The sequence below is a fragment of the Scyliorhinus canicula genome, chromosome 7 (assembly GCF_902713615.1).
Source record: "Scyliorhinus canicula chromosome 7, sScyCan1.1, whole genome shotgun sequence".
NCBI classification, from domain to species: Eukaryota; Metazoa; Chordata; class Chondrichthyes; order Carcharhiniformes; family Scyliorhinidae; genus Scyliorhinus; species Scyliorhinus canicula.
Genome location: NC_052152.1, coordinates 177,902,641 through 177,915,567, shown reverse-complemented (window position 1 = coordinate 177,915,567; position 12,927 = coordinate 177,902,641). Strand labels below are relative to the sequence as shown.

The 12,927-nt window shown below is 42.3% G+C and overlaps 1 protein-coding gene across 1 annotated transcript; it reads right to left on the bottom strand.

Annotated features, from left to right (window-relative positions):
• Positions 1–4,758: 4,758 nt before the first annotated feature.
• On the bottom strand, positions 4,759–7,657 carry sox18 (SRY-box transcription factor 18). The gene is made up of 2 exons (XM_038803376.1): positions 7,249–7,657; positions 4,759–6,227 (listed from the first exon to the last, which is right to left on the bottom strand). Exons 1-2 carry the CDS (start codon positions 7,526–7,528, stop codon positions 5,383–5,385), a joined length of 1,125 nt encoding a protein of 374 aa, XP_038659304.1. The 5' UTR covers positions 7,529–7,657; the 3' UTR covers positions 4,759–5,382.
• Positions 7,658–12,927: the final 5,270 nt, after the last annotated feature.

Here is a 12,927-nt window from a genome sequence, read left to right as displayed (position 1 = left end):
TGATGACCCAAGGTGAAGTAATGCTGAAAAGATTGACATCTAAAAAGTTCAGCGCCAATGGTTAACGTTTAAATGTCACGCTGCCATGTGCTGTTCACATTGTCTTCTTAAATCTCCTCTCCACAGATCCAATTTCCCTATCAGATGATCCAGCACCATATACTACCTTTTATTTTCCCCTATGCCTTCAGCGATGCATCCTGCTGATTGCTCCACTTTTATATTCCTGGTCTATAGTTAGCCATTCAGCAGGAAGGCTTTTTTTTCAGATTCAGGTTCACAAATTTTTTTTGCATTTTTCCTTTCCTACTTTGTTTTGAATTTAACATCAGATATTGTCATTAAAGATGCAGAGCACTGAAACATTTCCACACATGACTGAAATGAATACCACCTGCTAATCTTAAAGAACTGCCCGTCTACACATCAGTCTGGTGGGGACAAAACATATGAGTTAGACAACCAGAGCCCAGTGTAGCCCTATCTAATGAAAATGGAGCTCTGCACTTGCTTGCTTGTTACGAGGTTAAAATTACACTTTTAGATCTAATACTCGCTTCTGCTTGTAAAACGTCTTCTGTTTTGTGGTTAAACTGTGCTAAATGTGTCCTTGCAACATTGTCATAGCAGGAATCCCTGTCCAAGATGTTTAAAATGCTGATAATGGATGATTTAAATATTTAAAAACAGCTTTAAAAGTTGATTAGGATTGAAGTTTCCTCATGAATTTTGTGACAATGATTGGAATAGAGGAAGCATTGCTAAGAGTGATAGGTGTAAGGGCCAAGATATCATGTTCCTGTTCTCTGGTAAATCCATTCAAGAACTTAGTAATTAAAACGTATGTTTGAAAATCTAGTTCATGTGAAACAAGCTATGTGAGAAAAACCTGGGACGAGTTATCTTATTAAGAGACATTTTAATGGAACATTGTTATATCATTTTTATATTGGTTTGATAATTATATTATCAATTATCATGGACTTCCACAGTTTGTGTACAATGTTAAAGATGTAGGCTGTTGATTATATGTGTGAGAGCATCAACTGAAGGTTACATTCTCAGACATTGCAAAGTCAAAGATTTGCATCCAAACATAAAACTCAAATTAATATCAGCCAGAAGAACTGGAGATCTCAGTGAAAAAATAAATTAGGTAGACTTACATTCTCTGACGCGGGATTAAAATTCTCAGAAACACACTTTGTACACAGTTAGTTAGTTAGTTAATTAGTTAGTTAGTTAGTGAAAGTCAAATAGCTGTTGTTATGCAAGAAAATATATCAGCTGCTTTTGCACACATCATGGTTACTATTTAATCCAAATGTAAATTACGCACAATGAGCCTCAATTTCAGGAACCAGCATTTGATTCTGAGCGTAAAATTTCAACACTTTCATTTTGAATGTTTTCTGAAGAAGAACATTGCAATGTTGCACTGCTGTTTGTCCAAGTGCCATCTGTGTTTGTCTAAAGCAGATAAGGTCGACAACAGAGGCTGTATCTTACTGCTGGTTAACTATGTATTATTTTCATACTGAGGTCTGAGATTATCTTGATCTCTTCTTGCCTTTCCTATGACTATCCATGCTGGAATGGTTTATGGGTGTCATTCTGTATTGTTCTCGGGATGTAGGAGTAAACCCTTTCCATTTAAGTCCCAACATAATATTACTTCAGGGTGGAATTTTCCACTCCCCCTGCGGTGGTGGTGGTGGTGGGGGGGGGTAATATTTTGGTGGGTGGCAGGAACAATGTGACTGAAACTGAGAATCTGGTTCCCTGCCGGTGTAAAATAACGATGAGATCTTCCGCACTCGGCCACCATTACGGGTTGCAATTCCTGCCAGAGGTCGGCATGATACCAATTTTTATCCCTCTAGTGGGACGCAGGTGAAGACCCAACTGGAATTGCACCCCTACGCCTAATCATCCACAGTGCCAGTGGGAAATTGCACCAGTCTCGAACACATCTGGACCAACGTGGCATGTAAAGGTCAGGATTTACCTTAAGATGGCCTGGGACAGCTTGCAGAGATGAGGACAAAATGGAAGCATCCAGCAACTGGAGTCTAGATCTTCAAGCTGCAGGGGGTGATGTTGGGGCAGTGAAAGTCTATGCAGTGGAGTTGCAAGGGGGAGGTCTCTGCTTGCGTAGGTGTGAAGGGGCACGGGGGACTACTGAAATGGAAGGGGTTCAGAGGGAGGTCAGTGGAGCAAATGGTGAATTCTTGGGGAGGGGGACAAACTGAGCGTATTGGTGGTAGGTGGGGATGGTGATGGTTAAAGGCAGCAATGGGTGGAAGGGTAAAGGTATGATGATGTCATGTGAAGGGGCACTGAGAGTTGTTGGGGGGGTATATACAAAGTGACTCAGATTTAGGGGCAGAAGGGTTAGGCTGGGTCATGTCAATGGTTATGAGGGTGGAATTTTCAGCAACAAAGGGGAGTTCTACATCAATCTGGATGGGATGAAAGGCAAAGAGAAAATGCTGGAAAATCTCAGCAGGTCTGGCAGCATCTGTACGAAGAGAAAAGAGCTAACGTTTCGAGTCCAGATGATCCTTTGGCAAAGCTGGGATGAAAGGTGATGGGAGAGGGCTGAAGAGTGAGGCTGGGAGGTCGAAAGTGTTTCTGGGAGGGCTCATTGGCTATGGCTAAGAGGGTGCGGTGGCAGGAGGGGGGGAAAAGGTGTTAGACTGCACCTCATCTGTTTACTGCCATCATGCGTGGTATTCAGAGCCTGATTTGGGGGTATGGGGAGTCCCTTGAAAGATAATGGGATGTGGGCAGAAAGGCTTAACGACTGCCACAAATAAACCACATCAGCCACGGTGACAGTGCAAGGGAGCTATATTTACAAAAGTGTGATATGTGTGTCAATCATATTGCACCCGGGCAACCATTTCTGAATTGAAAACTTCTAAACTAGACTCTTCATGGAGTCTGCCACCGTCCCCAAGGAGATCTCCATGTGTGTACAGGTGGGCACCTGTCTACCTCGCATGCCACCCTGATGAGGGCCTCTGACACACCTGCCTGACATCCCCCAGTCTTCCACTGCCTTTCCAGTATCTCTCGGAATGCCAATTCAGGCATTCACAGATGCCTCTTCCCCAGTACTCTTAGTTTGAATGCATTGATTGCACACTGCCTTCTTAGCAAAGTTAAGACAAGAAAACTGACTTAGCTGGCAAGATATATATTCATCCTAGGGGACAGCTTGGCTCAAGTTGTCTGTAAGCCAGGAAAGGATAATTAGCCAGGCTGGCAGGGTTTAAAATGGGCAACTGCTCCACGACCACGTGATAGTTCAACATTAGTCTTACTTTGAATTTAATAAAAACTGTCCAGTGGGAAAGTGAAGAGCAGAAAATCCGACCAGCAGGATTTAAAGTTGGTGGCTGACCCATTATCACCCAGCAATTAAAGTTATATATATTTAAAATGTAAATATCTCTAATATGTTGCTGGGGAGTCTGTTCCAAATTTCAGGTGTGGCAGCTCTGATGTTGCACCACCTTCTCAGTACAGCACTGGAGTATCAACCTAGATTATGGTGTTTAAACCCGCAATCTTCTGGCATGTGGGCTATCAACTGAATAAAGCTAAAGAAATAAAGCTTTGAATAGAATAAAACTGATAGTGGAAAAAGATATTTCTGCTGAAAGCAATTTTAAATCTCTCTGTTCCACATGATATGCTATTGGAATTGTATATACCTGCACTGGACCACATTGGGTGGACTGATACAGGACATTGAGCAGATGGTCAGTAGAATACAAAATGTACTTCAAGCAAATGACACAAGTAAAACACTGCAGATACAGGAAATCTGAAATAAAACCAGAAAGTGCTGGACATGCTCAGCAGGTCAGGCAGCGTTTGATAAGAGAACTGGGAATGGTTAAAATATAACACGTTTTAAGCAATGGAAGGAGTGTGTGGGTACCAAAGGAGAGATTTGTGATTGGGTGGAAGGCAGGTGGGATTAAGTGGTAATAGGGGTAGGTGGTGCAATGGTGCATGGCATTGAGTGCACATCTCTAGATATGTTGAGAACAGAGGTTTGAGGAACACTGAAATACCTAAAGTCACAGATCCAAAATTATGGATACGATACAACAGCCACGCTGTGCCCAAAAGGCAGCTTGCCGCGGTGTAGCGTGGCTGATAGAAGTCGGGAGACCCCGCTCCCAAGATCTACCCGGCTTGCATCATCTCACAAGATCAAACACGGTCTCACGCGACGTTGTGATATGAATCCTGCCCATTGTTGGCGGGATCACATTTTAGCAAATCTGCATATTAGAACAAGATAGCTAGTCTCACTTTAATGTGCAGAGACCCAAGGTACCTGAGGCATTGGGATCTATCGCCTTCACCTTGGAGACCTCAGGTGAGACTTGTTCAGTACTGTTCTCCACAAATGGAGACCAGGTGGAACGGCACTCGTAGGAGTCTCCCATGGGATTGGAGGCCCCCAGGTGCATGCCCTTTGAACAGGGTGCCACCCAAGTGAAAAATGTTTGAACATGAACTGGAAAATATCAGGGAATTGTGGTAAAATCATAATCGCAGATCATCTCTGATCTTAAACTTCTAAAGTAAGAATAATTTCCAGGCTAACGCAGAACTTTTGAGGAGTATGTATAATGCAAGTAACAAGATTATTTGGGGGGAAATGAGTGTGCATAGGCATTTGCTGCTGTATACATTGCTGGATAGTGACAAATATGAATCAGGAATGTTCAAACCCACCTCATAATAGACTTTTATTATCAAAGCAGTTACAAATTGAAATATTTATTAAATAGAGGCTTTTATTAACAGATTTACAAAATGCAATTGCAACAGAATTCACTATTTACAGAGTGTATCTGAGCCTTATTAAAGGTTATACATTTGCAGATGAGTAAAACGTTCTCAAAGCACTAAAATAGCTTGGTATACCTACAAAATGCTGAAAAAAAGGAGCAATCCCGAAAAAAAAACACACACAACACTCACTTACATTTTCCTTTTGGATTTTAAGCAGTAGTCTGCCCGCACTCTGTACGTGCTGCTGCATGAAGGCTTACAAAACAGGATATTCCACTTGGAATGATCCCTGATTAATACATTTCCGTTCTTAATACCAATGTGCTTCCGACATCAAAAAAAATTCCATTTCATTTGTTTTTCCAACCAGTGACTTATCAGTTTCTGGTGCACTTTATCAACCCCCTTTTTTGCTAAAACTGGAAACCAACCAGTGATTTCCGCATACTTGGGTTGAATTAGAAGCATACACACGATCGCAAAAATGGTTTAGTAACTCTTTATAAAACAGGTATTGAAAAGACGACAATTACAGAGGCAGAGTGGCTCTGAAGCTGCGAGTTAGCCGGTGAGGCAGGCACTGTAATAGACGGCATTGCTGGCATCAGACAGTGCTGAAATAAAGCTGCTCTCCTCGCACGATACACCTCTGGCGTTCAGTTTCGACAGAGACACTTGAAAGGTTTGCCCCGAGGCATCCGGACGAGTCCTTGCTAGATTTAAATACTGGTCGAACTCGCTGCGATCAACATCTGTCCAAAACTCAGTTGGACCCAAGTGTTCCGCGTTGTCAACGTGTTGAGCTTCGGGGGGAGGGGAGAGCTGGCCCAGGTGGACAGACATGCTGCTCTGACCTCCGGGGCACAGCTGGCTGTAGTACAGATGTTGCGGACTGCGGACCAATTCGGCCACATTGGCAGAGATTTGGTCAGAATAGGACAAGGCGCCCGATTTGTCCCGGCTGTAGTCCATGTGGTAGCTTCTGTAGGTTATATTGCAGTCTTCTTGCATGTGGGTCGGGAAGAACACCGGGTCCAACACGTCCAAGGGAGACATCTCTGGAGTGGGCAACCCATAGCTCTCAAACTCCGAGCCCATGCCGTGCAAATCGCTGTAGTGGCAGAGCGAAGGAAGTTGATGTTGGCCCGAGTGTCTCCCCTCGTGTGGGCTCCTGATGAAAGTGTCACCGCAGACCCCGTGGCCGCTCCGGCCGCCTGGGCCGTGACCCTGGCCCAGGTTGTGCGCTAGAAGGTTGGTCTCCATTCGTTTGACTTTCTTGCTCTGCTTCTTGCGGCGAGGCCGGTATTTGTAGTTGGGGTGGTCTTGCAGGTGCTGGACGCGGAGTCGCTCAGCCTCTTCCACAAAGGGGCGCTTATCGTCGAAAGCAAGGGACTTCCAGGACTGTCCTGTGGGAGCACAGAAAACCAGGTCACACACATTCACTCAAAATGTGTCCCTCAATAGGTCGGAAATCAATTCATTGAAAGCATCGAACTTAAATCGGTTGAGTCTGAAGCAATCAGCTAGAAAAACTGAAAATTGATTGGGTAGAATATAGAGACTTGTTCAATAAACCTCTTGGATAGAATATAGAGACTTGTTCAATAAACCCCTTGGATAGAATATAGGGACTTGTTCAGTAAACCCCTTGGATAGAATATAGAGACTTGTTCAATAAACCCCTTGGAGAATACAGAGACTTGTTCAATAAACCCCTTGAATAGAATATAGAGACTTGTTCAATAAACCCCTTGGATAGAAAATAGAGACTTGTTCAATAAATCCCTTGTGTAGAATGTGGAGATTTGGTAAATAAACCCCTTGGATAGAATATAGAGACTTGTTCAATAAACCCCTTGGATAGAATATAGAGACTTGTTCAATAAACCCCTTGGATAGAATATGGAGACTTGTTCAATAAACTCCCTGGATAGAATAGAGCGACATGTTCAATAAACCCTTTGGGTAGAATATAGAGACTTGTTAAATAACCCCCTTGGATAGAACATAGAGACTTTTAAATAAACCCTTTGGGTAGAATATAGATACTGTTGAATAAACCCTTTGGATAGAATATAGAGACTTTTAAATAAACCCTTGGATAGAATAGAGATTTGTTAAATGAACTTCTTGGGAAAAGTTCTGTACTTTTGTACTCTGATTGTTGACATCCACACATCCTAAAGTTCGGGACAAGCACAGGTTATTTTGGGGTGTTTTAACCAATCCATTTGTGATTCAATTTCCTCATCAAATCTGTCGATCTTGAATGCAGCCACCACTGAATTCTCAGCAAAATAAATCACTGGTTAATCAGTTATTTTCTGCCTCCCATTCTCCCCCTCTCTTGAATACATCTCCCACTCTCTAATATGTTTTTATGGGGTGTGTGTATGCTGACAGTAATTGGAAGATGTCTCGCCTTACCAAGCATTTTACTCAATACTGCATTGTGCAGATCGGGGTTTTGTTGAGCGAGCCTTTTTCGTTCGTCCTTTGCCCAAACCATGAAAGCGTTCATGGGGCGCCTGATCCGAGATTCAGCGTCCGCTTTGCCGTCCGATTTCGCCGCGAGTTGAGCTGATGCAAGTTGGGTTTGAGAGGCTGGACTCTCCGACTGAGCCCATGGAGAAGCGGCCGTGTCCAAGCCAGAGCTCCCGGGCTGCGAATCCTCTACACCGCAGTAATCGGCCTCAGAAATACTCATTCCAGCCAAAACACTTTGATCTGACCGTTTACAGCCTGCTACTTTTCAGCGGGCAGCTCTCTCTCCCTCTGTCTGTCACTCACAATGCCACCTTAAATCTGAAGTCTCAACAATAACAAAAAACTTCTGTATTTGGTTCATCAGTTCCCAGGGCAAATATAGAGAAGCGGCACCAACCAGGAATCAGGGGAGGGAGGTTTCACCAATCAAATAACGAACAAGTTGTGGGGAGGCGGGGATTTTACCAACAAGCCAATGATGTGCCGGTTCATGTTTCTAAAGGCAGTTCCCTGCGCAGTAAGATTTCAGGAACCCACATTCTGGAACACAAACACCTCCACATACAACATGCATCAAATAATTTGAGATGCACATACAGATGAATATCAAAATATCAAACGTGAATAGTTGTAGATTAAGCTATGAAACGGCAAGTCACCGAGTTGTAGTTCCCCCCATTGATCTGCAGGAGGCAGAGTTAAAAGCGTTTAAAATGCTGACGGAGGGGAGAAGGGGAGCACAAATATCTGAGCATGCAGATAAGAAATTTAGACTTTACATTGAAAAAGTCCCCTGAAGTCAAATATCTCCCCGAAAAATAAGTGGATATGATAATATGCTAATAGCCTCCAGTTAATGCCAAGAGTGTGCATGTTAATTAAGGGATGGATGAATATTTAATTGGGAACGGATTGTTGGATTGCACGGTTCTGTGTTACGTGAACAATGACAATAAAATAAAGTGTTGTCACACGAGCCTTGAGGTGCTGACTATAGGGGTGCCTTTCAAGGGAGGCTGTATAATCGGTATTATAGAGTTTGTTGGGGCTTACTTTCTATAAGAAATCTTGAATAAACTTTTCTCAGCAAATTAATTAAGTTTTTTTGAGAACTTCGTCGGACAGATAGTAGATTTTTGGTGGACGAAATTGAGACCCGAATGGTTCAAAAAGCATTTCCAAGCACTTCACAGTGAATTGTTACTTCTGAAGTACAATGACAATTCTGTAAGCAAGTATTTAAGGTAATTGACAAAAGAAGCAACGGCAACTTGATAAAAGCACCTTGCACAGCGAGGGTTTAGAATGTGGAATGCGATTGCGGTGGAGAAAGATTCATTCGAGGCTTTCAAAGAGAATTGGATAATTATCTGAAGAAAAAACATTGCTGAGTTATGGGGGAAAGGCGGGAGGTAGGACTAGGTGAGTTGCTCTTGCAAAGAGCTGACTTGGACACGACAGGCCAAATGGCCTCCTTCTGTGCTGTAATCGCCCCGTGATTCTACGTGTCAGTCGATTTGGGCACAGTCTGTCTTCAATCACTTCATTGAATCACCAGAAAATCTGCTTTTGGTGGTGTTGGAGGGGAAAATGATGATCACCAGAGTGATCTTTTGTCTCCATTGACCAATGAGAGAGGGCTTCTATTTCAAAATGTCAGCACCCAGCAAAACTGTGTCACATTGAAGCGTTAGCCTAAATTAAGAATTAAAGTCCTAGATTCTAGTTTGAAATTAAGATGTTCTAACTTCAAGGACAAGGTATATAAACTGAGCTATCAGACACATACCTACATATTAAATGTTGAGCAAAGACACATGTCAGACTATTTATCTTTAAAGGTATGCTATTTGTTCAAGTGCATTAGACCTGCTATTAGTTATAAATTTATCAAACAGATCACGTTTTTACGAAAGCAAGATGAAATACAACATTGTATCTCACTGAGAAATTGATTGTGGACAAAAATATTTAGCGACGGCTCAACCCAGTCCTGCCTCTTTATACAGACTCCTGACGCCGCCTGAGGCTGAAGAAAACTGCAAGTGATAAAATATTCCACTTTTATTTTGAGTGTTATTAATTTATTACAGTATTAGTATTAATATAAATAATTCAGAAAAAATGACAATCCCGTGAACAAATGAGGGTTAAATCCACGAAAACTAGCAAGGGTTTGTTGGGGCAAATCAGGTTTAGCTAACTTAGAACATAGAACATAGAACATAGAACGATACAGCGCAGTACAGGCCCTTCGGCCCTCGATGTTGCACCGACATGGAAAAAATCTAAAGGCCATCTAACCTACACTATGCCCTTATCATCCATATGCTTATCCAATAAATTTTTAAATGCCCTCAATGTTGGCATGTTCACTACTGTTGCAGGTAGGGCATTCCACGGCCTCACCACTCTTTGCGTAAAAAACCCACCTCTGACCTCTGTCCTATATCTATTACCCCTCAATTTAAGGCTATGTCCCCTCGTGCTAGCCACCTCCATCCGCGGGAGAAGGCTCTCGCTGTCCACCCTATCTAACCCTCTGATCATTTTGTATGCCTCTATTAAGTCACCTCTTAACCTTCTTCTCTCTAACGAAAACAACCTCAAGTCCATCAGCCTTTCCTCATAAGATTTTCCCTCCATACCAGGCAACATCCTGGTAAATCTCCTCTGCACCCGTTCCAAAGCTTCCACGTCCTTCCTATAATGAGGCGACCAGAACTGTACGCAATACTCCAAATGCGGCCGTACTAGAGTTTTGTACAACTTGCTTGAGTTTTTTGGTGCGATAATAAAGGGTTGATGAGGGGAATGCTGTTGATGTGGTGTACACAGACCTCCAAAAGGCAGTTAACAAAACACCACACAACAGACTTGTGAGCAAAGTTATAGCTCATGAAATAAAAGGGACTGCAGCAACATGAGTACGACATTGCCTGAGTGAGAGAAAACCTGGTTAATCTATGTTTTTCAGGCTGGAGGAAGGTATATAGTGTCATTATCCAGGGACGGGTGTTAGGTCTCCTGCTCTTCCTAAATAAATATATATAAATTACCCACACTTCGGTGTACAGGGCATAGTTTCAAAATATGTGGATGATACAAAAGTATTGTGAACTCTGAGGAGGCCAGGCCAGTGCAGAACTCAAGAGTATATAAACAGGTTAATGGAATTGACACAGAAATAGCAGATTAAATTTGTTGCAGAGAAATGTGAAGTGATTTATTTGGTAGAAAGAACGTAGACAAATAGAATAAAATAAAGGGTACGATTCTGACTAGGATTCAGGAGCAGAAGGACGTGGGTGTATATGTGCATATGTCATTGAAGGCAGTAGAACTGGTTGAGGGAGCAGTTAATAAAGCATACAGCATCCTAGACTTTATTAAAAGGAGTATAGAGTACAAAAACAAGGATGTTATGTTAAATTTGTACAAAACACTGGTTTGGCTTCAACTGGAATACTGCATTCTATTCTGGGTGCCACACTTTAGAGAGGAGGTGAAGGCATTGAGAAAGAAACTGTTCCCGTGGAAAGGGTGAGAAGTTGAGGGAACAGAGTAAAGGGCATTGGCAAAGAAAGTAACGGCCATATTAGTGCGGAGGCAGGTTCAATCGAGGGACTTGGATTATTATCTGAAAAGGAAGAATGTGCATGACTACAAGGAAAAGGCGGGGGAATAGCAGTAGACAAATTGTTCCTTCAGAGAGACACAACGGGCCGCATGGCTTTCTGTATTGTAATCATTCTGTGGCATCGTCTTAGAATAATTACCTTGCCTTTAAAATAAAATTAATTGAAAAGCATACTCTGTTGTATAAGTTTAATTAGTAGTTTGCTGCCTTTGACTCGGTGGCTAGTTACTTATTTCAATTGATCTGTGAGGTCCTGAGGGATTCCTTGAGGTGTTTCAGCCCGCACACCACGGAGCAATGTCATCAGCTAGCGGGTTACAATCAAAATGAAATCACCTCTCACTTCAGATGTGAATTTTCATCCTATGCACATGCAGCGAGCCTTGTCCATAGACATCACTGATAGAAATGACACCATTGAATTGAGTGACAATGTAATTCCACAGGGACTTCTCTTTTGGCAATGGCAGGTAGACGGATAATCAATAAATATGTTTTTCATATTGCCACAGTTGCTTGGCTCTGGTGATTTTTTTTCCCTGGACCATTGTTCAGAGATTTTCATGTTTCGTTTGGTCCTATTGTGCCGTTTCCCCTTATTTACAGCTGTTGTCAACATGTCAGCACGCCCTGATTAAGCACTTTACCACTTATTGGGTACGGCACAGTCTGATGATAGGGCAGGTTGAAGAAAGAGTCTGAATTTGAATGCGCATTATCGATCCCCCAAGTTCTTCCCAAAAACTACCTTGGAAATGTCGCCATCGCTACGATGTCATCTCTGATCATAGTAAGAAGTCTTACAACACCAGGTTAAAGTCCAACAGGTTTGTTTCAAACACGAGCTTTCGGAGCACGGCTCCTTCTTCAGGTGGCATCTCCACATCATCTCTGATCATAGGCAACATGCTCACGTGAATATTTACATAATGACTAGTTAATGTACTGACTGAGGGATAAATGTTAACTGGTGCATGGGATTTGGGGGGGGGGGGGGGTGCTGCTATTTTAACTAATCTTTCACACATAGCTAACCAGGTCTTGATTTAAGGCTTTTATTCCACACATCACTGTATGTTTTCACTCTTATTAACCGAGATTATCTACTCAAATCCAGTGCAGGGATTTAAACCTTAACTTTATCACTCAGGAGTGGGAAAGGCTGCGAATCGATTCCTTGAAGCCACTTGAGCATATTAAAAGCTGCACGTCTAAACATTACTGTTCACATAGATTTGAAAGAAAACCCTTCGCTAGTGCACACTTGGGAGTTCTTCCGGTGAGGTTTAAAATAGGAAAACCTGGTGAAATTCAGTGTGGTGCAATGTTTCATTTCCTTAACCTTGGCTATTCGGGAAATGTTAATAGCGGTTTTGACACAACTGTTGACATGCCAAGTGAAGGGACAATTCCTCACGGTGAGAATTAATGTTTAAACTAGCTGTGAGAACGGTCACGAATGTCGTTCGACAAGAATTTGGCTTTCCGTAAAATTAGAACGAAAATACTTTTGATCCTCGGCGGGTGCTTTTCGATTTTATCAGATCGCCAACTCCACACACTCGGTTTCTGTGAAGTTAGCCAACGAAGGCGATTGGAAAGTCACTTCGAAAGAACCTGCAATCTTTAAAAGATTTGCAGGAGCCGCGCTTTTGGCTCTTGCGAAAGTGGCTCGGGGTGTGAATGGACTCTTTGACTTCTAAATGGTATTGAGAATTGATGTTATGTCAGCGGTAAAAGCTGCTCCCTGCTTTTATCAGTTACAATTCAACCTGTTTTATTCCATTTAATACCCAGTACTAAAATTAAATCGTTCGTGTTTAAATTATTCCACATATTTACGGCTGAATTCAATCCAGAAAAATCCTTTGTGTCGAACAGAATGACAACAATTCATCCGTTTCTTGTCAATGTTCGTCTATTGAAGCTTGCTTCAGTATTCAAAAAAAAAGATAGCCCAGGAATAGTTAAATTCGACT

What these genes read in the sequence shown, in the direction of transcription:
- sox18 (XM_038803376.1), bottom strand. Translation starts at nt 7,528, where the DNA reads ATGAGTATTTCTGAGGCCGATTACTGCGGTGTAGAGGATTCGCAGCCC. An exon ending in AGTATTGAGTAAAATGCTTG is followed by an intron (nt 6,228 to 7,248) that starts GTAAGGCGAGAC and finishes GTGCTCCCACAG; the next exon opens with GACAGTCCTGGAAGTCCCTT.